Genomic DNA, 26719 nt, shown 5'->3' with positions numbered 1-26719 from the left:
CAGAGGCCCCGGCCCGCGCCTCCCTGCGAGGGAGGGCGGCCGAGGAAGAGTCCCTGGCCCGCGCCTTCCTGCGAGGGAGGGCGGCCGACTCAGAGGCCCCGGCCCGTGCCTCCCTGCGAGGGAGGGCGGCCGACGAAGCGGCCCCGGCCCGCGCCTCCCTGCGAGGGAGGGCGGCCGACGAAGCGGCCCCGGCCCGCGCCTCCCTGCGAGGGAGGGCGGCCGACGAAGCGGCCCCGGCCCGCGCCTCCCTGCGAGGGAGGGCGGCCGACGAAGCGGCCCCGGCCCGCGCCTGCCTGCGAGGGAGGGCGGCCGACTCAGAGGCCCCGGCCCGCGCCTCCCTGCGAGGGAGGGCGGCCGACGAAGCGGCCCCGGCCCGCGCCTCCCTGCGAGAGAGGGCGGCCGACGAAGCGGCCTCGGCCCGCGCCTCCCTGCGAGGGAGGGCGGCCGACGAAGCGGCCCCGGCCCGCGCCTCCCTGCGAGGGAGGGCGGCCGACCTTTAGAAGGTCACTGAATACTACCTGGCACAGGGTAGAAGGATGAAGGAGTATGAGGCACAAGTCATGTTCTCATCCATCTTCCATGATGAAGGCAATGGTCTAGAGAGAGGCCATCCAATCATGGAGTTAAATGCCTGGTGGTGCAGGTAGTGTTTGAGAGAGGGCTTTGGATTCTTTGACTGTGGGATGTTGTTCCAGGAACAAGGATTGCTAGAAAGAGAGGAAGATCACAAGAGGTGGGCTTTCTAACCTAGTGAGGAGGGCCTTAAGTTACGTTCTCAGGGGACAGAGAGAGAGACCCACCCCTTTCCAGCCCAGATGTGTTGCTGCCAGAGTGGGCTATTTAATTGGGTGCCTGAGGTGCTATTTTTTAAAATCACGTTTAATCCAGAAGTGAAACATGTGTCACATTTTATTGGTTCTCTACTACCCTCCATACATAGTTCCTACTGGGATTTTCTTTTCAGCTGTGTGTGCCTGGCTTTCAAGAGACACAATTCAGACACCCTCTCTATATTAGATTTATTAGCCACCATTGTCAGGAGGAAAGTACAGACTGTAGCAGGATCTAATGCACCTTCAGAAATGTAACGTACGTCTGTCCAGCAAGTAGCCGAGTTGTCCACCTGGAGAAATGGATTTGTGGCTCAAAATGGGATAGCTGAATAATAATAATCGTCATCATCACCCAACCAGTGATGGAGAGGTGGGTGAAAAGTTCAATGCAAACATGAGAGCGCAGCAAGCGAAGGTCCATCAGCAAAGGAATTTTTGACTCCAGTTGACCAGGCACAGTACGATTATCAGTAATGAGACTGAAAGGCTGCAAACCAGTCAGACAATCCCACTCAAGCTAGCACACTGCAGCCTTCACACGGGCTAGTGAACAAGATGCACCAAAGCCACAACCTCTGTTATACCACACAAAGTTCTTGCTAGCAAAGCCAGCCCCACTCCAGTGCCATTAGGGGACAAACTCCCGGGACAACTCTGGGGGAGAGGGAGCCCAGGTGGTGAGGAGACCGGTGAGGCAGTTCCAGCGAGGGACGGAAGAAGGCGAGGAGAGGAGTAAGAGAGGGTGCTGGAGCTTTTGAGGGAATATCAGAACACAGGCAGAGACCAGGGGAAGCAGTGGAGAAGGGAGTGGGACCATGAGGCAGGAGGTGGGGAAGGAGGCATGTCTTGGAGGGAGTAGGAGGGAGGGCACAGGGCTTCAAGGGTCCAGTTACAAGAAATTAGAAAAATGGAAAACGCTCTGAGTTAATGAGCTGTCCTCATACTAATTGACCAGTTCTTCTTGCTGACAGAGCAAAGTAAGACCAGGACAGGATGTAATGACTCTCCAATGGCCCAATAAGTGATTCAGGGAAGAGGGTCCAGCACCATGTCACCAGCCAGCTTTGTACAGACTTTACAGAAAACATCAGGTGCCTTTATGAATGAAGAGATGCAGCAGCCTGTCCCGGATCTGTTTGGTCCTCATCCCATAGATGATGGGGTTTAGCATGGGGGGCATCAAGTAGTACACGTTGTTAATGAGAGCATGGAAATGCTGAGGCATCTTCTGATCAGATCGGGACATGAGGGAGAGGAAGAGCCCTGGGATGTAAAACACTATAATGGAACAGAGGTGGGAGATGCAGGTCCCAAAGGTTTTGAGCCGGGCGTCCGTTGTGGGGAGGCGGAAGATGGCCCTGAGGATCTGGGTGTAGGATGCAACAATAAAAATCACATCCAGACCCAACACACAGAACAGCACAAAGAGGCCGTAGTGACTACTAATGCGGGTGTCACCACAGGCCAGCCCCACCACTGGCATGTGTGCACAATAAGGATAGGGGATAATGTTGGTTCTGCAGTATGACCACTGCCTCACCAAGAGGAGCATGGGCAGTATAATCATGCTGCCGCGCAGGAAGACAGCCAGACCGATCTTGCCCACCATGTGGTTTGTCACAATGGTAGAGTGTCTCAGGGGATAGCAGATGGCCACGTAGCGATCCAACGCCATGGCCACGAAGATCCCAGACTCCATTATTATGAAACAGTGAAAAAAAAAGAGCTGGGTGAGGCAGGCACTGAAATCGATCTCTCTGGAATTGAACCAGAAGATGCTCAGCATTTTGGGCAGGATGGAGGTGGACAGGACCAGGTCACTTACAGCCAAAATGCAGATAAAATAATACATGGGCTCATGGAGTCTTGGCTCCATCTTCACTGTGAACAGGATGGTGAAGTTCCCCGTGACAGCTATGATGTACATGACGCAGAAAGGGATGGCGATCCAGACATGGGCCATCTCCAGGCCAGGAATGCCCTGCAGGATGAAGACGGAGGGGTTGGTGAAATGGGTTGTGTTGGAATCTGACATAGAGTAGAGTAGAATGGGTTCAACTGTGAGGTAGAACAATGTCTCCTGTATGGACCAGTCATTCCCCTGACTTCCTTTTCTGTGCTCTGAGTCTAGGATGATGTTGGTGGGACAAGTGCCTGGAAGGAGAGACAATGTTTATATCAGACAACACATGCACTATTGGTAGCTATTGTCATGGCTGAAACAGATTGGTCTCATCACACCCGGAAAAGTGACATTTTTATTATTACAGTCAATGATTGATGTAAAATTGACCATTCTAACGCGGACTCCATATTTTATGGAGCTCCATGCATCTACAATGTATCATGCTCTGGGGAGCTTTAATAGGCGCAACAAGGAGTCCTCTGGCACCTTAGAGACTAACAAAAATATGTCAAGTATCGTGAGCTTTCATGGGCCACTTCCTCAGAAAATGAGCTGGAAAGGAATAACTGGGGGAAAAAAAGTATTTTATAACAAAAACGATACCTGTCAATTGCAGGACTGGTTTTAACAAGGCTAATGAAGTGGGCTGGAACTATCTCAGACTTGGATTTTAATGTAAAAATCAGGTTTTAAAGGCAGGAGAGATTAGTTTTTGAATGCAACATCTATTTAATATCTTTGTTCAAGCCTAGGGAAACTGTCAAATTTGCAGGTGAATGCCAATTCTACACGCTCTGTATAGCCGGCTGGTGAAATTCCTTTGTAGAAGAACGGCTGCCTTTCATTCCATTAAGCAGTGCCCAGGCAATTTAGCTGTTCCCCTATGGCTGCCTCTAAACTGGCATGATTTTGCACAATACTTGTAATGGACAAATTTTTCCGTTAAAAGTATTTGCTCAAGAGAGCGTCTACACTGGAATGGATGCTTTTGTGCAAAAAACATCTTTTGCGCAAAAGCACCCATTCCAGTGTAGACGCTCTCTTGCGCAAAAAAGCTCCGATGGCCATTTTAGCCACCGGGCTTTCTTGCACAAGAAATTAACGTTCCTGTCTACACTGGCCCTCTTGCACAAGTATTCTTGCACAAGAGGGCCTATGCCTGAGCGGGAGCATCAGAGTATTTGCGCAAGGAGCACTGATTTTGTACATTACAAAGTCAGTGTTCTTGCACAAATACTCGCGGCCGGTGTAGACAGGCGGCAAGATTTTGTGCAAAAGATCAGCATCTCTACATGGCACTTTTCCTGCTGTTTCCAAAAGGCAGACTCCAGGTGAGTTTGCTCTAGCAGAGGTATAGCAGGCTAATATCACTAGGTGTTAGTACAGCTGTACCAGTTGCGGTGCTGAGCCCTGTTTTGGACACTGCTGGTTAGGAAGGTGCAGAGAGACTGGAAAGGAGCCAGAGAAAATTGAGAAAGATGCTCCAAAGGGCAGAACTCGAGCGTCATGAGCCAGCGGCAGGAACCGGGTGAGTTTAGTTGCATAAAGAGGAGAATAAGGAGACATGACAGGGGGCTTCAAACCCTTGAGCAGGTGGCATGAGAAAGCTGGAGGGAAATTGGTGTCTCTTGCTGCTGAGGGCAGGGCAAGAGGCAATGGGAGCAAACTGCAGCACGGCAGAGTCAGATTAAATCTCAGGGAAACCTTCCTCCCGGTGAGAACAGAGTGATCATGGAACGGACGCCCCTGAAGGCCAGGCCCTGAGTCCATCACTAGAGAAAGCAGAACAGGCACTTACCTTTCCTGTGTCTCACAACACACAAAGAAGGGGAAAAACTCAATTACACTGAAAGTCCAAACATAGACTCCTAGACGTTAAGGTCAGAAGGGACCATTATGATCATCTAGTCCAACCCCCTGCACAGTGCAGGCCACAGATCTTTTAATTTTAGACCAAACTGGCCCGCGATACTCAGGCCACAGACATTATTGGAGCCCAGCCCTTCGGTGCTCGGGATTCCCAAATGATGCGGCCATTGGAGCTCATGCTGGGACCATCCCATTGGCTGTGTCTAGACTGGCAAGTTTTTCCGCAAAATCAGGTGATTTTGCAGAAAAACTTGCCAGCTGTCTACACTGGACACTTGAATTTCCGGAAAAGCACTGACGATCTCCTGTAAAATCATCAGTGCTTTTCCGGAAATACTATGCTGCTCCCGTTCGGGCAAAAGTCTTTTTCCGAAAGACTTTTGCGCAAAAGGGCCAGTGTAGACAGCTCAGATTTGTTTTCCGCAAAAAAGCCCCGATTGCGAAAATGGCGATCGAGGCTTTTTTGAGGAAAATGCGTCTAGATTGGCCATGGACGCTTTTCCGTAAAAAGTGCTTTTGCAGAAAAGCATCCTGCCAATTTAGATGCGATTTTTCCGAAAATGCTTTTAACGGAAAACTTTTCCGTTAAAAGCATTTTCGGAAAATCATGCCAGTCTAGACGTAGCCGTTGAGTGCAGGCTGTCTGGCACTTTCACACGAAGGCCTCATGTTTATTGCTAATCAGGTGACAGTTGTGAGGCATTTGGACTGAAATTTCCCCCAAAGGAGACCTGCTTCCCACCCAATTGTCTTTTGAAAATTTCAGACATGACAGTTCAGCCGGCTCCTCTGACCATAGGTGGGTTTGTTTCCCATATTGTCACAGTGAGGAGCCCCATCAGCTCCTGGCTTTCCTAGCAATACAAGTCAGGTAACAGCCACCCTGTTGCCAGCCAGAGCCTGGAGATGCAAGGGGAGAGGGTGACAAGGACTGGGCACTAACCCCCCCCCGGCTCCTCGCGGCTTTACTCAGTTCTTACTCCAAGGAGAGTTTTCCCTTGGAGGGTTCTGAGCAATCCATGGGTCACGGCCTCAGAATTTTGCTTTGCATTGTCCATCTGCTACCCCCGTTCCTCCTGACGGATCCCCTGGGCCACGGAAATGCAGCCGAATCCAAGCTGGCGGTGTCAGACACGGAGAGGGACTACCCCAAAGGGAACGGCACTTTGCCCCGTGTTGAGAGAGGAAACGCATCCCCAGGGGGCTTTAAGTCTGTTCATTGCAACAAGGCCCACAGACTTATTCTCTGTCCCGTCACACCGTGTTCCTCCGGCTTTATCAAGCAAGTGAGCCCCTCAGCAAGGGATGGGTACCTGTGAATCCTGGGGTGGAGGTGTCTTCCCAGGGAATGTCTCTCCGGTAGCCACGTCCACGTTGGCAGCATGCTAAGAGCCAACGCAGGGACTGCACCGTTTATAAGGTCCCTCTGTGCAATCCCCATGGGCGTCACTCAGCATCTAGGGGAGAAGCGGCCTCTGCATGGAAACAGGCTGGAGACTGGAGTCCCTTGAGCCAATGTCTCTGTCTCCATGTCTGTGCCTCTGGGCTCTTCAGCCAGGCTGAGAAGTAAACAGTCATTAAGGGACCTTCCTCGTGGGAGATGAGAAGATTCAGGCTCCCAGCTGAACCAGAGATAACATGATCTTGGTAACTAATTGACCATTCATTATCAGTGGGAAATAGGTCAATGGAGGGATGATAGGAGTTACTATAGAGAACTTCTGGGTGTCTGGCTGGTGAGTCTTGCCCACATGCTCAGGGTTTAGCTGATCGCTATATTTGGGGTCAGGAAGGAATTTTCCTCCAGGGTAGATTGGCAGAGGCCCTGGAGGTTTTTTGCCTTCCTCTGTAGCATGGAGCACAGATCACAGCTGGAGGATTCTCTGCATCTTGGGGTCTTCAAAGTATTTGAAGGCTTCAATATCTGAGATATAGGTGAGAGGATTATTTTAGGAGGGGTGGGTGAGATTCTGTGGCCTGCACTGTTCAGGGGGTCAGACTAGATGATCATAATGGTCCCTTCTGACCTTAAAATCTATGAGTCTATGAGTCTATGAGAGATGAATGGGCTGCTCTGTGTATTTGTGTGGATTTTGAAATTAGAGCTGATGACAAAGAGGATATTGGGATAACACCCTGGTCTGCCCAGGTCCTGATCCCCTGCTAATGCCCAGCATGGATGGGTAGAGCATAGACAAACAGACCTGGAGACAGATGACAACAGAGACCCAAACCCTTTCTGCCCACACTCATGTCTGTCCCTAATTTCAGAGGTCGGTCATTGTCACCAGAAATTAGCACCGTATTGTGCAACATCTCCCACTGAATTATCTTCTGAACAGCTAGGAAAGGAAAGTCCCTGTGAACATATCCCCATTATACAGGTGGGGAAACCAAGGCAAGGTGTGACCAACTGGGTTAAGGTCACACCGAGAATGACACAGCGACCCCAGGAGTCTGGACTAACCTCTGCCAGTTAACGGAATGTACGATAAAAGAGAAAAGGGGGCATGGCCGGGCAGGGCCTGCCCGTGGAACCCGTCTGACAGAATTCCCCAGGGTGCTAACTGCAAGGTGGTTACCACTGAACCCTCTGTCTGGCTTTCAGCCTGGCCTGACAACGCCTCCCTCCCATCTCTCGTTTGCATTGTGTGTCTACAGACATCCAGTTCCTTGGCAACGGCTGCGCCCTGTCTGAAGGAGACAGAGGGTATGTCTACACTACCCCGCTAGTTTGAACTAGCGGGGTAATGTATGCATACCGCACTTGCTAATGAAGCCTGGGATTTGAATTTCCCGGGCTTCATTAGCATAAAGCCGGCTCCGCCTTTTTTAAAAGCCGGCTAGTGCGAACCCCGTGCCACGCGGCTACACGCGGCACGGGCTAGATGGTTCGAACTACGTAGCCTTTCCGATCTATCTGTACACCTCGTTCCACGAGGTGCAGATAAAGATAAGGAGTCATTGTAGGTTACTCAGCACAACAGTCTGGTGGGGTATAGTTTGGAAGAGTTATCTGAAGAAATGGATCAGAAGGAGAAGCGGTACACCAGGAGACATGGGGTGTAATGGCAGGATTAGGGTGAGGGTTTTGTGCTCTCCACTCCCACGAGGAGGAGAAGGGTGATGGTTGTACAGAACTTCCTCCTAAGAGGAATGGAGTCATCCCTCTGTTGTCCCGACTGGTGAACTTGAGAATTGTGCTGCTTGCTTGGAGCCAGAATTCAGATGGTGAGAAGATGTCTGTTGAGGCTGATCTAGTCATCAAACCGTTACCCCTTATTGCTTCTCCACTTGGGCACCAACGACACCGCTGAGAATGGCCTGAATACTACCCGGTGTTATGCTTACACAAAGCACACGAGATCTTTTATAGGGGAAAAGGCAGTACGCCGCATTTATTGAGAATCCAACAGTAGCATATGCTTTTCAATCACACACACACAAACGCCAAACCCATAGTCCCGCCAGACAATGTTATAGTTACCCGTCTAGAGTCTGGATCAATCTAGTGGCCAGCCAGATCAATGACAGAGGAGAGCAGGGCCTTTCGTCGATCACGAAATGATGCTCTTCTGGAGCTGGTGACAAGACGAACCCAAAGTTCCACAGCAAGGCTCCCTGCTTTTATAATCCTCTTTCCCTGTTGAAGTCTGTGGATTTCGCTATGACAGTCTATGACTGGTGTGATATCTAACCTATGGGGATCTAACCTATGGGGGGGTACATGATGGCAGCTGTAAGGGGCGCCGTGCACCGGCTGCGTGGTGCCCCTTAGGGCTGCAATCAGGCGCCGCACACCTGAGGGCTGGGGGCTGTGTGGCACCCCTTGGAGCTGCCATCAGGTGCCACACTCCTGTTTGCAGCTGTAAGGTGTGCAGCACGCCATGGGGCGGAGCCATGCATGCGCCGTGCACCTGGGGGCAGAGCCGCGCATGCACCACGCGCCCGCTTCCCAGGGTGCAGAAATGGCTCGAGTCAGTCCTGACTGCAGCCACTTCCCTCTTGGCGAACTTTAAATTTTTCCGTAAAAAGGTTCTCAAAAATGAAATCACAATGGCTATGATCCAAAGGGGCTCTACCTCACTTCAGGGTTAGTCTTGTTCTCATGCCCTGTTAAACTTGATTCTCTTTCTTTTTAGTTTTCCCCTCACTTTCTCCAATTGCTCTGCAGCTACCCTTCAATGGCTCTTTGTTATCTCAAACTCTTGCTTATATGCTCCCAAATTAGGGGACAAGTTCTCCCAATGGCCAATGGCATGTGAGAAGGCAGCATAAATCTTCAGACCCACCGTATGAAAGTGGAGAAAAGCTTGTTGAGTCTCTGGGTTCAGATTAGAAATCGGGGATGGGGGAGAAGGAAATGACCTAGGCCTCCTTCCCAACCAGGTGACGATCACTATGAGGAAGGTGATCCTGCCCCCCCAGCTGGCACAGAAATGAGGGATGCAGGGGTGCAGGAGTCCTGCTGGCCCGGTGCATCAGGCACTCTTCTGCTTCCCCAGGTGGCTGGGGTCATGGCTGCCACCTCAAGTGCTGGGAGACCTGCGGCTGTCCCAGTGCCCAGTATGGTGAGAGATACCCCTGCTTCCCTGGGGTGGGAGAGGAACTAGGGAGTTGGGGATACCAGAGTCCCCCCAACAACACTATGTGCCAGGAACTCCTCTGCCTCCCTGGGTGTCAGTGTCCCGGCTCTTATTGTGTCAGTCAGGACTCTGCTGACAACCCAGTGCCCATGAGGCTAAAAGAAAGACAGAGAGAGAGAGAGAGAGAGAGAGAGAGACCCATCCCTTTCTGGCCCAGCTGGGTTGCTGCCAGAGTGGGCTATTTAATTGGGCTTCTGGAGTGTTTAATTTTTAATTCACACTTAGGAGGAAAGTACGGACTGTAGCCGGATCTAATACGTCTTCACAAATGTAACAGATGTCAGTCCAGTAAGTAGCACAGTTGTCTACCAGGAAAATGGATTTCTTGCTGAAAATGGAACATTTGAATAATAATCATGATCAGTGTGATGGGGGGGCGGTCACAGACGACCTCTTGGGGGGCCTCCCGGGGTGCTTCCAAGGCTACTGCCACTCGCCTTCCCGCTTTCTGGGACACCTCACTGCCTGGTTCTGCTGGGCCAGCCCCCTGGTCTCCCCCAGCCAAGGCCCCGAGCTGAGGTCCCTGCCACACCGAGAAGCAGCACAGACACTGAACCTCTTCAGGTCCAAGGAGAGGGCAGTTTAGGGTCCAGTTTCCTGAGGCAGCACTCCCCATATGGGATTGGACCCCAAAGAATTGGGTGAGCCCCATTTAACAATGGAAGGGGGAATGTGCACACTGGTTGCCCCCCATAACAATGATTTACACTGGGTTTGACTGAAAATAAAAATGATTTTATTAGGTACAAGCAGTAGGGTTTAAGTAGTAATATGTGAGAACAGGCAGAGCAAAGTAGGGGTATGTCTACACTACAGCGCTAATTCGAACTAACTTAGTTCGAATTCGTTAATTCGAACTAAGCTAGTTCGAACTAACGCGTCTAGAACTAAAAACTAGTTCGAATTAGCGTTTTGCTAATTCGAACTAGCAAGTCCACATTGAGTGGACCCTGAACCAGGCTTAAGGATGGCCGGAAGAAGTGCCGGCAGGGCATCAGAGGAGGACTTAGAGCGTGGAGCTGCTGTCTCAGGCTAGCCGAGGGCTGCGCTTAAAGGGTCCCGACCCCCACCCCGGACAGACAGTTCTAAGGGGTGCCCCGCTTGCAAAGCAGTCCTGGCTTGAAGTGCCCGGACTACCCACACTGGGCACATCACACCACTCGGCCATCAGCCCGGCTGCACTTGCCGCAGGCTGCCATCTGGGCAGAGAGGGCAATCGGGGGGCTTCAGGAGAGCGTCCACCCCCAGAAGCCCGCAGAGCCAGCCCAGTCCTCCCCATCGGGGGCACGTACCCCATTCCTCCCTCACCTCCTTCCACTTACCCTTCCCTAGCCCCCCTTCTTATTGATGTACAAAATAAAGATAACGTTTCTTCCAACATTGACTCTGTCTTTATTGAACAAAACTGGGGGAGACTGGGAAAAGGAGGTGGGAGAGGGGAAGAGAAAGGCTGGGAGAGGGGAGGGCAACTAACATGATCAGGGGTTGGGAACAGGTCCCAGATGAAGAAAGGCTACAGAGACTGGGACTGTTCAGCTTAGAAAAGAGGAGACGGAGGGGGGACAGGATAGAGGTCTCTAAAAGCAGGGGTTGGGTGGAGAGGGTGCACACAGAAAAGTTCTTCATGAGTTTCCATAAAGAAGGAATAGAGGACACCAAAGGAAAGGAATGGGTAGCAGGCTTGAAACTAGTTAGAGAAAGTTGTTGTTCTTGACAAAGCAAATAGTTAACCTGTGGAACTCCTTGCTGCAGGAGGCTGTGAAGGCTACAACTAGAACAGAGTTTAAAGGGAAGTGAGATCAAGTCATGGAGGTTGGGTCCATGGAGTAGTCTTAGCCAGGGGATAGGAGTGGTGTCCCTGCCCAAAGTTTGTGGAAGGCTGGAGAGGGATGGCACGAGACAAATGGCTTGGTCACCGTCTTTGGTCCATCCCCTCCAGGGTCCCTAGGGTTGGCCGCTGTCGGCAGACAGGCTACTGGGCTAGATGGACCTTTGGTCTGACCCAGGACGGCCATTGTAAGCTCAGGGCTCAGGGTCGGGGGTCTCAGTGGACCCCCTTGATTTTCATGCACACCTGCTCCTGGGTGGCCAGGCTGGCAGCTCTCCTGCCCTAGACGGCCACTTTCCTGTGCCTAGTGCGGAGATCGTGGACGAGGTCCACAATGTCCGCACTTGCCCAGGAAGGTGCCCGCCTCTTGCGGTCCAGGGCAAGCTCCCGGGAGCCGCCAGCCTGGTCCCGGGAAGAGGGGGTGGGCTGGGGGACATCGGGTGGGTGGCTCTGTTCCATGCCAGGTGCAGGGTCTGCTGGCTGGGTGCTGGCAGGCTTGCACCTGGCACTGGCACCGTAGCCAGCCCGTGCCCCTTTAAGGGGTCCGGGGCCGGGAGGGGGGCATAGAGTTTCCCTGGTGGTGCCCAGAGTGGCCACCAGGGAAAGCTGGGGAGGGCTAGCCTCCCACTAGTTCGAATTAAGGAGCTACACACCCCTTAATTCGAACTAGTAAGTTCGAACTAGGCTTAATCCTCGTAAAATGAGGATTTCCTAGTTCGAACTAAGCGCTCCGCTAGTTCGATTCAAATGCGAACTAGCGGAGCGCTAGTGTAGCGGCTATGAATGTTAGTTCGAACTAACGTCCGTTAGTTCGAACTCACATTGTAGTGTAGACATACCCTAGGATACAAAGCAAAAGAAACAAAACCACTTGGCTATTTCTACACTGAAACCTCAGCACAAACTCTCCACACTCACCCTAGAACCTCTGCACCTCCAAACCAGGGCTGTCTCCCCACCCTCAGGTCTTTTTCCCCTTACTTCAGTGGCAGCCCAGCCAAAAGACTCCAGATGACTAGGCACAGTACTATTATCGGTAATGAAACCAAAAGGCTGCAAAGCACTCAACCAATGCCACCCAAACTAGCATGTTGCAGCCTTCACATGGGCCAGTGAACAAGATGCACCAAAGCCACAACCTCTGTTACACCACACCCGGTGCTTGCCAGCAAAGCCAGCCCCAGTGTCATATGGGGACAAATCATGCTTCCTCCCTCCCCACTCCTGCCAGGCCTGCTGGGCCCGGAGCTACATCCTCATGGCAGGCTCCTTGTCAGTCTGTGGCAGCTCCCGTGACAATCCTGGGGCATAAGGTGCCCAGCCGGTGAGGGGAGCGGTGAGGCCGGTCCAGCGAGGGATGGAAGAAGGGGAGGAGGGGGTGAGTGAGAGAGCTGGGGCTTTGAGGGAAATGTCAAAACAGAGGTGGAGACCTGAGGGATGTAATGGGGACGAGGGTGGGAATTTGGGGAGAAAGGTGGGGCAGAGGCTTTTCTTTGAGGTAATAGAAAAGGAGGGCACAAAGCCTCCGGGATCCTATTATGAGACGTTAGAGAGGTGAAGAACCCTATGAATTGATGGGTTTTGCTCAGACCAATTCACCAGTTCCTCTTGCTGACAGAGCAAAATAAGATCAGGACAGGATGTAATGACTCCCTGATGGCCCATAAGTGATTCAGGGAAGAGAGCTCTGCAGTGACATGGTAGAAAATCTCAGGAGCCTTTATGAATGAAGAGATGCAGCAGCCTGTCCCGGATCTGTTTGGTGCTCACCCCATAGATGATGGGGTTTAGCATGGGGGGCATCAGGGAATACAGGTTGTTAATGAGAGAATGGAAATGCTGAGGCATCTTCTGGTCAAATCGGGATGTGAGGGAGAGGAGGAGGCTTGGGATGTAAAACAATATAATGGAACAGAGGTGGGAGCCACAAGTCCCAAAGGTCTTGAGCCGGACGTCCTTTGTGGGGAGGTTGAAGATGGCCCTGAGGATCTGGGTGTAGGACACAACAATGAGAATTGCATCCAGACCCATGACACAGAATAGCAAGAAGAGTCCGTAGTGACTACTAGCTCGGGTATCACCACATGCCAGCCCCACCACAGCGACGTGCACACAGTACGGTTGGGGGATCATGTTGGTTCTGCAGTATGACCACTGCCTCGCCAGCAGGACCATGGGCAGTACAATCATGCTGCCGCGCAGTAAGACAGCCAGGCCGATCTTGCCCACCATGTGGTTTGTCACTATGGTAGAGTGTCTCAGGGGATGGCAGATGGCCACGTAGCGATCCAACGCCATGGCCACAAAGATCCCAGACTCTATTGAAAAAAAGCAGTGAATGAAGAACATCTGGGTGAGGCAGGCACTGAAATCGATCTCCCTGGAATTGAACCAGAAGAGGCTCAGCATTTTGGGCAGTATGGATGTGGATAGGACCAGGTCACTTACAGCCAGCATGCAGAGGAAATAGTACATGGGCTCATGGAGGCTTGACTCCATCTTCACTATGAACAGGATGGTGAAGTTCCCCAACAGGGCTATGGTGTACATGGTGCAGAAGGGGATGGAGATCCAGACATGGGCTGCCTCCAGGCCAGGAATGCCCATTAAGATGAAGGTGGAGGGGTTGGTGAAGTCAGTTGTGTTGGAATCTGACATGAAGCAAGGGAGAATGAGTTCAACTGTGAAGTAGAACAATGTTTCCTGCATGTACCGTACGTTCTGCTGATTTTTTCTTCTGTCCTTGGAGTGTAGGAAGATGGTCACAGGAAAAATGCCTGGAATAAGATACAACGTTCATATCAGACAACACGTGCACTATTGGTAGCTATTGTCATGGCTGAAACAGATTGGTCTTGTCATGCCCTGAAAAGTAACATTTTCGTTATTAGGAAAATTACTGATGAAAAACTGACCCTTCTCATGTGAATTTCATATTGTACGGAGCTCCATATATCTATAATATGTCATGGTCTGGAAAATTTTAATAGGCACAACAAGTAGTCCTGTGGCACCTTCGTGAGTAACAGAAATACATAGTATCATGAGCTTTTTTAGGCATAATCCACTTGATCAGTTGATGAGCTGGAGAGGAATAACAGAAGTCAAGTGTTTTATAACAGAAAAAAGGTACTTGTCAATTGCTGGACTGGTGCTTGTCATGGCTCCTTTCCCACTCTGGCATGATGAATGCAGAAGTAGGGGCCACCAAAAGTATCCCAAACCTTATCTTTCCAGGCTTTGGTATAAAACTTCCCCCAAAATCTTAAAAACCTAGATTTTGGGGATAAAATCTGCTGCCACCACCCAGGTAAGGATAAGAAAATCAGATGGAAGATCACTTGGAAAATCTCACCCCTAAAGTACAAACCAGGACACAAAAATTAACCAATACCAGGTTAATACAAAGAAAAGAGAAAGGTCTTTTATTATCAACACAATATTCCCATTGCAAGCATAATGACTAGATGGTAAAGTCACAAAGTAATAAACTCATCAGAGGGAGGAAACCCACCATGGACCAGGAGCTTAGTAGCAAAGGAGAGGAAAGAGGAAACCCCATTTTTAAATGCACAGACATCAGATACAATGTCCCAAACCATAAAACAATAAAACCAAATGGATTTATCTAAATTTTACCCTACTTACAGATAATGAAGAGTCTTTTCTTGGAGGGAGACATTCTTTCTGTCCCCCTCAGTAGCTGGAGAGAAAATTCCCCAGGGACAAAAGAGGGAAAACCCCCAAATTCCTTTTTTCCAGTTTGAAATTCCTAGCTACAGTCCTATTGGCCAACTCTACCTGGCTTAGGTATAGTTAACCCCTTAGTCCCCAGGCTGCTGGTTAAGCTTCATGATCATGACAGTGCTAATCATGTTAATGAAGTGGGCTGGAAGTGTCCCATACTTACCTTTTGATGTAAAAAAACCCCAGAGATGTTAAAGGCAGGGGCTTTGTAATGGGACATCCGGTTAATGTTTTTAGTCAAGCCCAGGGAAACAGTGTCACATTTGCAGATAAAGGTCAATTCTGCACCCTCCCTTAAATTGGCTGTGAAATTCCTTTTGAAGAAGAATGGCTCCTTTTCGATCCAGATTGAGTGCCCAGGTGGGGTAAAATGTTCCCCTTCAAGAAGCAATGGGCTTAAACTGCAGCAAGGGAGGTTTAGGTTGGACATTAGGAAAAAGTTCCTAACTGTCGGGGTAGTCAGACGCTGGAATAATTTGCCCTGGGAGGTTGTGGAATCTCCATCTATGGAGATATTTAAGAGTAGGTTAGATAAATGTCTATCAGGGACGATGTAGGCAGTATTTGGTCCTGCCATGAGGGCAGGGGACTGGACTCGATGACCTCTCGAGGTCCCTTCCAGTCCTAGTATTCTATGATTCTATGTGTTACTATTTCTCATGTCTGATTTTTGGCCATTTATCCTTCGCCACAGAGACTTTCTGATTTGGCCAATATCCATGGCAGAGGGTCATTGCTGGCACTTGATGGCATAGATCACATTAGGGGATGTGCAGTTGTATGAGCCCCTGATGCGGTGGCTGATGTGGTTAGGGGCTGTGATGGTGTTGTGTGTCTAAACATGTGGACAGTTGACAGAGAGGTTTATTGTAGGGGTAGGTTCCTGGGTGAGGTGTTATGTGCCAAAGGGGGAGCTGTAGTCATCATGATGAGGTCAAATTATGAACAGGAGGCCACCAGATGACTCACCAACACTACATTCTACAGGCCTCCTTCCTCTGATCCCAATGAGGATCAAACCTACACAGACAACACCCTCCCCCTCCCCCTCACACACACCCAGAAATCTGGGATGTCCAATCATCTCAGGTATCAGCATCCTTACAGCAGGATTATCCAGCTATGTTAACTCTCTCCTGTGACTCCTCCATCCCGCCATGCTTTGTGACATGGACTTATGGACACAAATAGACCTAACTTTGGACAGTTTGCTCCATGTAACCCATCAATCTTCATGTCATAATCCCCTGGGTCTGTCTATTTTATTTTGGTGAATGTATCTTTCTTCTGTGTAAAGTTAGATCTATGGTGTATGGAATGCTTTATGGGTTTAAAAGTGCAAAGGCAAGCCATCAAGTGTGTTTCCCTCAAGGTCTGATCCACTGCAAACATCCTCTTTTGTCCTTTAAGTCTTAGCAGGGGTTGGTCCCAGGAAGTCACGTGACCTCCCTCACTGGTAGGGATTGGCCAGGTGACTTCCCATCTATGGGTGGAAAGTACAAACAGAATTCCTACCCAAAGTGGAGTTTATAAAACAATAGGAAATTAGCAGGGCTTTGTCTTTTGGCTGGCTGGACACACCCCAGGGAAGGAACCAAAGACCCCAGGGTGAGGGACAGCCCTGGTTTGGAAGGCTTAGCTGGCAAAGAAACAATTTTAGGGTGAATTTGTACTGAGGATTTAGTGTCAGAATTAGCTAAGTGTTTTCTGTTATTTTGAATTTGTAATTTACTTTGCTCTGCCTGTTCTCACCTATTACCACGTAAATCCTACTGCTTGTACCTAATAAAATCACTTTTATTTACTATCAAGCCCACTGTAAATATTGTTACCTGCGGGGACAACCAGTGTGCACATCCCCCTTTCATTGTTAAAGGGCGACTTACCCAAATAATTCAGTTTGGGTTTGATCCCATTTGGGGAGTGGTATCCCAGGAATCTGGGCCTTAAACTGCATTTTCCTTGGCCCTGAAGCGCTTCAGTGTCTGTACTACTCCTTGGGGGTGGGGCTAAAGGGGGGAGGGCAGGGATCTTAGTTCGGGGCCTTGGCTGGAGGAGACCAGGGAGATGGCCCAGCAAGACAGATCGGTGAGAAGCCCCAGAGAGTGAGAAGGTAAGTATCAGTAGCCTTGTTAGTACCCCAAGGAACGCCCCCAAGGGGTCCTATGTGACCACATCCTGTCACTTCTCCCCTGACCCTATGCAACCAGCATCCCTATCTGTGTTTGAGACACCACTCACTTCTTAAGGAAACTACAGAGCATCAGTCTTCCTGAAAATGCCAACCTGGCCATCATGGATGTAGAAGCTCTTTACATCAACATTCCACACAAGGATGGACTGCCAGGAATGCTCATATGCCAACGTTTTTGTGGCTGGTCTCAAACAACGTTTTCTCAGCTCTCATCCCCTACTACTCTTAGGGTGCACCTCCATTGCACCAAAGGTCAAAATAAGATCAGCAATTTGAGCTATGCAAATTGCGTATCTAATTTCAATCTTATTTCAGAATAGCTTCTTTTGTAATTTGCCTCTGTATAGACAGTGCCAAATTTTGAAATAACTCGCTATTCTGAAATATCCCTTACTCCTCGTGGAAATAGGTTTACAGGGATGGCAGAATAGCAAGCCCATTATATTTCAAAATAATGTGCTTGCTGTTAACATGTGGGATAGCTATTTCAGGATACCTCCGTACCCCGAAATAGCATTGCCGTGTAGATGTAGCCTTACTCTACTTACACTAATCGATGACATCATCATCATAGGGACCTACAAGAAGAAGACTGTTGAAGAATTCCACAGGGATACCAACAATTGCCACCCCACCATCAACTTTACTGTGGACCAGTTCAGAGAAGAGATCCACTTCCTTGACACTACAATACATGATGGCCACATTAACGCCACCCTATACCGGAAACCTACTGACAACTCTTATTACCTACATACCTCTAGCCAGTATCCAGGATACTTCACACTATTGACTGTTTACAGCCAAGACCTGTACAGAGTCAAAAACCTACAGGATCTTTGTCAGGAATTCTTAAAACTTAAATACCCACCCAAGGAAGTGAAGAAACAGACGAGTACCCAGGAATCTACTTCTTCAAGACACGTAAAACAAGGAAAATAACAGAACACCACTAGTCATCACCTACAGCCCACAGCTAAAACAACCCAAACCCATCATTGACAATCTACAATCTTTCCTTAAAAACAGCACTTCACTCTCCCATGCCTTGAGGGACGGACAAGTCCTTGCCTACATACAACCCCCCAACCTGAAGCAAATTCTTTCCAACAGCCACACATCACACCTCAGACACACTCACCGAAGAGCCTCCCTCTGTAACAAATCCCACTGCCAACTCTGTCCACACATCTACACAAGCAACATCATCACAGGCCCTAATTACATTAGCCACCACATCAGGGGCTCACACAACTGCACATTCTCGAATGTGATCTATACCGTCAAGTACCAGCAATGCCCCTCTGCCATGGATATTGGCCAAAACGGACAGTCTCTGTGACAAAGGATAAATGGACACAAATCAGACAACAGAAATGGGAACATGCACAAAACTGCAGGGGAACATTTTAAGCTGCTTGGGCACTTACTCATGGATTGAAAAGGAGCCATTCTTCTACAGAGGAATTTCACCAGCCAATTTAAGGGAGAGTGAGAAGTGACCTTTATCTGCAAATTTGACACTGTTTGCCTGGGCTTGAACAAAGACATTAACTGGATGTCACATTACAAAGCCAGTCTCCCCTGCCTTTAACACCCCATTTTTACATCAAAAGCTAAGTATGGGACACTTCCAGCCCGCTTCATTAGCCTTATTAACACTGGTCCTGCAATTGACAGAGGTTTTTTTTTCTGCTGTAAAATACTGGATTTTTATTATTCCTCTCCAGCTCATCCTGTGATGAAGTGAGTTTTGCCCATGAAAGCTCCTAATACTCTCTCTGTATTTTAAGTCTGTAAGGAGCCACAGGACTATTAATTCTTTTTAAAGTTTCAGACTAACAACGGCTTCCCCTCGGAGACTTTTAAATAGGCCCCAGCAGGAAAAACTAGTTGGGGCACTTGGTACTCATCTCTGTTCCTTAATTCATTGAAAGTCAAGTTAGAGATTCTGTGCAGTAAGGAATCCTTCATTCATCTGGTTGCTCAAAATTTGAGAGTGGGAAAAAATTCAAACCTTTTCAAAACATGTGCCAGAAGGAGCCACCACCATTGGAACAGACCTCAGTGAAAAGCCCTGGGGATTATAGCTAGAAACTGCACAGAAATATCTGCTCAGTCACAGCTGTGGCCAAAGCCAGGACAATCTTGGGATGCAGACGAATTTAATCAGAACTTACTTACATGTGCTCAGTTTTTGTCACTCAGTCTTTGGAAAGGACACAGCTCATGTAAAGGGGGTTGCTAAGACAGTCTACAAGAAATGGGGGAGCCATTTGGGGACAGACTGAAAAGTCAGGGACTGTTTAGTTTAGGGAGGAAACAAACAAAGAGAATATGAGATAGAAGAGGATGATAAATTGAAATGAATGCACCAAATGAAAAAAGAGGGAACGTTCCCATCCAGCAATATATAGAAACATTACGTGCCTCAAAAGGCAAATTTCCCATTGCTAAAGGAAATTATCAACCAAATGACTGGCAGGAAAATTTAGAAGAAATGGGAATGAAAATGGTGATTTCTTTAAGCAAAATGCAGGACAATGTAGCACTTTAAAGACTAACAAGATGGTTTATTAGATGATGAGCTTTCGTGGGCCAAACCCACTTCCTCAGATCAAATAGTGGAAGAAAATAGTCACAACCATATATACCAAAGGGATACAATTTAAAAAAATGAACAAATATGAAAAGGACAAATCACATTGCAGAACAGAAGGGGGATGCGGGGGGGGAGGGGGAGGAAGGAAGGTAAGTGTCTGTGAATTGATGATATTAAAGGTAGGGTTTTCTTTAGGAAGAGTTTATGAGACAGTGAAAAGCTTCAATGCCACAGGCATTGCTGGTGGGAAACTTGAGCTAAAACCCAGCTGAGGCTGGGTCTACACTATAGCCTTTTGTCAGAAAAAGCTACGCAAATTGCCACAGCATTTATTGGAACACAAAGCTTAGCTGCATGGCACTCCCAAATGGATTGGCCATCGGAGCTGCTGCTGGGAGCATCCCATTGAGTGCAGGCTGTCGGGCACTTTCATACGAAGGCTTCAGTTTCAAGTTGCTGATCAGCATGACAAACGTTAAGGCTGTGTCTACATTTGCACCGTTTTCTGGAAAAGGGATGCTAATGAGACAAGTCGGAATTGCAAATGCCGCGGGGGATTTAAATATCCCCCGTGGCATTTGCATGAACATGGCTGCAGCTTTTTTCCGGCTCGGGGCTTTGCCGGAGAAAAGTGCCAGTCTAGACGGGATCTTTCGGAAAATAAAGCCTTTTCCAGAAGATCCCTTATTCCTCTTAAAATCTGAAATAAGGGATCTTCCGGAAAAGGCTTTATTTTCTGAAAGATCCTGTCTAGACTGGTGCTTTTCTCCAGCAAAACCCCGAGCTGGAAAAAAGTGGTAGCCATGTTCATGCAAATGCCGCGGGGGATATTTAAATCCCCTGCGGCATTTGCAATTCTGACTTGTCTCATTAGCATCCCTTTTCTGGAAAAGGGTGCCAATGTAGACACAGCCTAAGTGTTTGGACTGACATTTCACTGGGAGGCAGCCTGCTTCTCATCCAATTCTTGTTTGAAAGTCCCAGAGGTGGGAGTTCAGCCAGCTCATCCAATGAGACACTAGACAAGGGGTGTGGCCCATCTTGAAAAGTGCTTAAAACTGTCCCGGTGAGAAGCCCTGGCACTGCTTTGTCTTTGAAGAGATGAATCTCAGGTAACAGCCCCCTGTGACCAGTTAGAGCCCTGCAATGCCAGGGGAGGAGGGGACAGCGTCTGAGCATGAACACACCACTGGCTCCTCAGCTTTTTACTCTCCTTAGAGATTTGCCTTGGAGGGTTCTGAGCAATCCATGGGTCACAGCCTCAGACTTTTGTTTTGTATTGTCCATCTGCTACCCCCGTTCCTCCTGACGGAACCTCTGGGCCATGACAATGCAGCTAAATCAGAGCTGGAGGGATCAGCCAGGGTGGGAAGACGCAGGAAACAGAATGGCATTTTGACCCATAGGAAGAGAGGAAACCCACCCCTTGCAACAAGGACCACAGACTTACTTGCTATCCCAGCACACCCATGTTGCACTGGGTTTGCCAAGCAGGGGAGCTCCTAAGCAGAGGATGGTACCTGTGAATCCTGGAATGGAAGTGTCTTCCCTGGGAATCCCCCTCAGGTAGCTGTGCCCCTCAGCTCTCTCACCACACCGTCAACAGCAGCCTCCCCTGCTCAGAGCCGAGGCAGAGATTGGCACCGTTTATAAGGCAGCTGTGCGCCGTCCCATGGGGGCATCACTAATCATCTAGAAGTGAAGCATCATCTGGATGTAAGCAGGCTGGACACTGGAAACTCTCTAGCCAACGTCTGTTTCCATTTCCGCGTCTCCGTGCTCAGGTGTATCAGTAAACAGTAATTAAGGGATATTCCCAGAGGGAGATGAGAAGATTCAGGCTCCCTGCTGAGTCAGAGAGGAATTGGCTGCTCTGTGTACTTGTGTGTATTTTACAATCAGTGTTGATTTAGAGACCTGGAGACAGGTGACCAAAATGAGAGACGAACACTTCCTGCAGTGAGTCGTGGCTGTCATAAAGGGGTCAGAGATCCACAATCGTCACCAGTAACTAGCAACATACAGGTAGAATCTCCTCAATCCTTCGTCCTTTCCCACTTTCCCATCAGATCTTCCATTTTGATTGCAGAATCCACATTCCTCACACCAGCGCCCCTTATGGTTCCTGGCAGTGGGTTACTGGGGGATCCCCACACTCTGGGTCACAGGGAGGCTGCACCACTGCTCTACATGTCTGGGAATCACCCCCAGTGAGGGAGTTACCAGGCAACCACAGCCCGTGGCCCTGGCTGGCCATGCAGAGCTGCAGCCAATCAGGGTCTTTGTCCTGCAAATCAGCAGTTACGAGTCCAGGCCGTTGGTCAGGGCAGGGCACCAAAGACTCCCTGGCTCAGCCTGTGTCCAGGGCCGATCACCCACAACCAGTTCTGAGACCCAGGACCTCAGTCGGAGTGGGCAGTGAAGGATCTATGGCTCAGGATTGTTGCCAGGGGTGACCTGTGAACAGTTATTAGCACCGAGGCCTTGGCCAGGGAAAGGTCTGTGACTGAGGCCTCTAGTCAGGGCCGAATCTGACAATACAAGCCTCAGGTCTCAGTCAAGATAGACAGTAAAGGGCTCAGATGTGAGGGGGTTGGGCATCCTAGCTACATGTCTGACAGTCACAGCCTCCTCGGCCTAGAGATCTGAGACAGCTTGTCAATTGGTGGGGTGATGGGGCAAAGATGCATGGTCCTTCTCAATTGCACCATACCTCAGCCAGGTGCACTAATCAAGGCAAGCAATTCGGCCTCTTGTTGAGTGGGGAATCCAGCTAAACCACACTGCTAGGTTCTGTGGCTGTCACAAAGCCAGACTATGGTTTGGTGCCATTTCCTGCCCTACCCTATCATGGGTATGTGGATTCTTAGGGGATCCTCTGCTTCCACTGGGTTGAAGACCAGAGGCAATCCCAGTGACTCCTCAATGCCTTGATCACTGGCTAGCTCCAGCATCTCTGGCCAGCCTTTAGCTTGCTGGATATCCACTGCAGTATCCACTGGTATTTTTCATGGTATTTAGTCATTTTAAATCCTCATGGTCAATGAGCAATTTGAAAGGGGCCCGAGAAAAAGCATCTAACGGCATAAAAGAGCACATTTAAGAGAGATACAGTCAACAGTAACAAGTCACTGGGACTAGATGGCATTCACCCATGAGTTCTGAAAGAACTCAAATGTGAAACTGAGGACTATTCACTGTAGATTGTAATGTATCTTTTAGATCAGTTTCTGTGCCTAATGATGGGAAGATAGCTAATGTGATGACAATATTTAAAGAGGGCTCTAGAGGTGATCCTGGAAATTACAGACTGGTAGGTCTAACGTCAGCACCGGGCAAATTAGTTGAAATGATAGTAAGGAATAAAATAACACTTAGATGAACATAAATTATTAGGGGAAAGTAAGCATGGTATCTGTAAAGGGAAATCATGTCTTACTAATCTGAGAGAGTTCTTTGAGGGGGTCAACAAACATGTGGACAACGGGGATCCAGTAGATATAGTGTACTTAGATTTCCAGAAAGCCTTTGACAAGGTGCCACGCAAAAGGCTCTTAAGTAAAATTAGTTGACATGGGATAAGAGGGAAGGACTTCTCATGGATTCAAAACTGATTAAAGGACAGGAAACAAAGGGTAGGAATAAATGGTCAGTTTTCAGAATGGAGAGAGGTAACTAGCAGTGTCTCCAAAAGGTCAGTCCTGGGACCAATCCTATTCAACTTATTTATAAATGATCTGGACAATGGGGTAAGCAATGATCTGACAAAATTTGCAGATGATTTCAAACCGCTCAAGATAGTAAAGTCCAAAGCAGACTGTGGAGAGCTTCAAAAGGATCTCACAAAACTGAATGATTGGGCAACAAAATGCCAAATGAATTGTAATGTTTATAAATGTTAAGGAATGGTTTTTTTTATTCAAGACACTAGAGAGTACTCAGAACTTGCAGAGGAAGCAGTGTGTTTGCTGATGCCACTATGTTCTGGTGTGAGACAGTGTTTTCATCACTTACCACCCTCAAGTCCACAGGACAAATGCAGAACATGAGTATTTTATATTGGAGATTGCCTATCTCCTAGAACTGGAAGGGACCTTGAAAAGTCATCAAGTCCAGTCCCCTGCCTTTACAGCAGGACCAAGTACCACCCCTGACGAATTTTTACCCCCAAATGGTCACCCCAAGGATTGAACTCACAACCCTGGGTTTAGCAGGCCAATGCTCAAACCACTGAGCTATCCCTCCCCCTGTGCTTTCATTGATAAACCAAAATTCATTAATTCTTATTAAGGCTTTTTAATATAGCACTGTTATCCAAAGCACTTTACAATAGTTAGCGAAAGATGAAAATAAAATATGGTGAGTTCATTGGGTGCTTGCCGAGGCCCTGAGCAATTTTCAAATGGTTCATGGAAAAAGTTTGAGAACACTGGCGAGATGATGGTGGTGCTATTTATCTCCCTCCCAGTGACCGACAAAAGCCACCCTGGCCTCTGCCCTTTCTAGCTAACCCAGCGGCTTGTCCTTTGGAATCCCTGCGTTTGTCCTCCTAGCTTCAAAGCTCATCCTCTACCATACCCTGAGCCATGCCTCAGGACAAAAGGCTTTCACCCGACACCCACTGCAGAGACCTGGCCTGCTACAAGCCCCATCCAGGAGGAACTAACAGCACTGGAAAGCTAAAGAATTAAGCCACACAAAGGTTTCTGCCTGCAGGGCTCTGTAGCTGAGATTTACGACTCACAAGCTGTGTGATGCCCTGCCTCCCCTGTGTGTCGCACAAACATGGCTCCCAACCATTAGCTGTTCTCATACAGCTTCCAGGCTTCCCACTCTGCTTCTGACTGTCCGATAGGCCTCATCATTGTTTCCCTGTTGCTGGCTTCTTGTCAGTCTGTAGCATCTCCGGTCCCATCCCTGGTTCAGAGGAAGGCCAGTTATCACGGATGGAGGTCAGGATGATCCAGGGAGAAGGGGAGGAGAGGTGTGAGTGAGAGTATGGGCACTTGTGGGAACATGTCAGAATAGAGGTGGAGATGTTGGGATGCAATGGAGCAGAGGGTGGGGCCTTTGGGAAAAAAGGTGGGGCAAGAGGGCCCGGTTTTCAGATAATAGGCAGGGAGGGCACAGGGCCTCAGGGGTCGAAATACCAGAAATCAGAAAGCTGGAAACCCTATGGCTATGTCTACACTGGGCCACTTATTCCGGAAAATCAGCCGCTTTTGTGGAATAAGCTGCGAGCTGTCTACACTGGCCCTTGAATTTCCGGAAAAGCAACGACGCTCTACTGTACAAAATCTGCCGCTATTCCGGAAAAACTATTCTGCTCCTGCTCGGGCATAAGTCCTTATTCCGGAACACTGTTCTGGAAAAGGGCCAGTGTAGACAGCCCAGTAGTCTTTTCCGGAAAAGCGCGTCTACATTGGCCACAGACGCTTTTCCGGAAAAGCAGCCTGCCAATGTAGATGCTCCTTTTCCGGAAAAACTGAAAACGGAATAGTATTCCATATTAAGCAGTTCCAGAAATTCATGCCAGTGTAGACACAGCCTATGAGTTAAAAATGCCTAGGACAGCCTGGTAAGGGATTCAGGGAAGAGGGCCCGACACCATGTCACAACCCAGCTCTATACAGACATTGGTCTGCGAGGCAGAGCACCGGGTGAAAACCTCAGGCACCTTTACAAATAAAAAGATGCAGCAGCCTGCCCCAGATCTGTTTGGTCCTCACCCCATAGATGATGGGGTTGAGCATGGGGGGCATCAAGTAGTACACATTGGTAAAGAGAACATGGAAATGCTGAGGGACTGTCTGGTCAAACCGAGTTGCAAGGGACAAGAAAAGACCTGGGATGTAAAATACCAAAATGGAACAGAGATGGGAGATGCAGGTCCCAAAAGTCTTGAGCCGAGCGTCCTTTGTGGGGAGGTTGAAGATGGCCCTGAGGATCTGGGTGTAGGACACAACAATAAAAATCGCATCCAGACCCATCACACAGAAAAGCACGAAGAGACCGTAGTAGCTACTGACACTGGTGTCGCCACAGGCCAGCTTCACCACGGCCATGTGTGCGCAGTAAGCCTGGGAGATTCTGTTAGTTCTGCAATATGACCACTGCCTCACCAGGAAGGGATAGGGCAGGATGAGTACACCACCCCGAAGCACCACAGCCAGGCCAATCTTGCTCACCACGGGGTTTGTCAGGATGGTGGAATGTCGCAGGGGATCACAAATGGCCACGTAGCGATCTACAGCCATGGCCACAAAGATCCCAGACTCCATCACTGAGAAGCTGTGAAAGACATAGAGCTGGGTGAGGCAGGCATTGAAATTGATCTCGCTGGAATTGAACCAGAAGATGCTCAGCATTTTGGGCAGGATGGAAGTGGACAGGACCAGGTCAGTAACAGCCAGCATGCAGAGGAAATAGTACATGGGCTCATGGAGGCTCGGCTCCTTCTTCACAATGAATAGGATGGTGAAGTTCCCCAAGAGGGCTATGGCGTACATGGCGCAGAAGGGAATGGCAATCCAGACATGGGCTGCCTCCAGTCCAGGAATTCCCAGCAAGATGAAGACAGAAGGGTTGGTGAAATCAGTTTTGTTGGAACCTGACATGGAATGAAGTAGAATGTGTCGAACTCTGAAGCAGAACAGACTCTTCTGCATGTGTTGAGCGTTCCTCTGACTTCTTTTAAGTGTCCGGGATCCACAGTGATGGTCACAGTACGAATGCCTGCAAGGGGCGACAATGTTAATATGAGACACCGCGTTGCATGACCGCGCGCTGTTCTGTTGGGTGACAGACATGGGCTACGTCTAGACTGGCATGATTTTCCGGAAATGCTTTTAACGGAAAAGTTTTCCATTAAAAGCATTTTTGGAAAAGAGCATCTAATTTGGCACGGATGCTTTTCCGCAAAAGCACTTTTTGCGGAAAAGCATCCATGCCAATCTAGACGCGCTTTTGCGCAAAAAAGCCCCGATCGCCATTTTAGCCATCGGGTTTTTTTTTGCAAAACAGTCCTGTGCTGTCTACACTGGCCCTCTTGTGCAAATGATTTGCGCAAGAGGGCTTTTGCCCGAACGGGAGCA

The 26719-nt window shown here is 49.0% G+C and overlaps 3 protein-coding genes across 3 annotated transcripts; all 3 read right to left on the bottom strand.

Annotated features, from left to right (window-relative positions):
• Positions 1–1920: 1920 nt before the first annotated feature.
• On the bottom strand, positions 1921–2903 carry LOC142827511 (olfactory receptor 52M1-like). Its single transcript, XM_075923106.1, has one exon. The coding sequence runs from the start codon at positions 2866–2868 to the stop codon at positions 1921–1923; it is 948 nt and encodes a 315-aa protein (XP_075779221.1). The 5' UTR covers positions 2869–2903.
• Positions 2904–12792: 9889 nt separating this feature from the next.
• On the bottom strand, positions 12793–13740 carry LOC106731941 (olfactory receptor 52M1-like). Its single transcript, XM_014573004.3, has one exon. It carries the CDS (start codon positions 13738–13740, stop codon positions 12793–12795), a length of 948 nt encoding a protein of 315 aa, XP_014428490.3.
• Positions 13741–25293: 11553 nt separating this feature from the next.
• On the bottom strand, positions 25294–26242 carry LOC106731940 (olfactory receptor 52R1-like). The gene has a single exon (XM_025184012.2). It carries the CDS (start codon positions 26240–26242, stop codon positions 25295–25297), a length of 948 nt encoding a protein of 315 aa, XP_025039797.1. The 3' UTR covers position 25294.
• Positions 26243–26719: the final 477 nt, after the last annotated feature.

Source organism: Pelodiscus sinensis, chromosome 1 (assembly GCF_049634645.1).
Source record: "Pelodiscus sinensis isolate JC-2024 chromosome 1, ASM4963464v1, whole genome shotgun sequence".
NCBI lineage: Eukaryota > Metazoa > Chordata > Testudines > Trionychidae > Pelodiscus > Pelodiscus sinensis.
The sequence above is the reverse complement of the archived record's forward strand: the minus strand, read 5'-3'. Positions and strand labels throughout refer to the sequence as shown.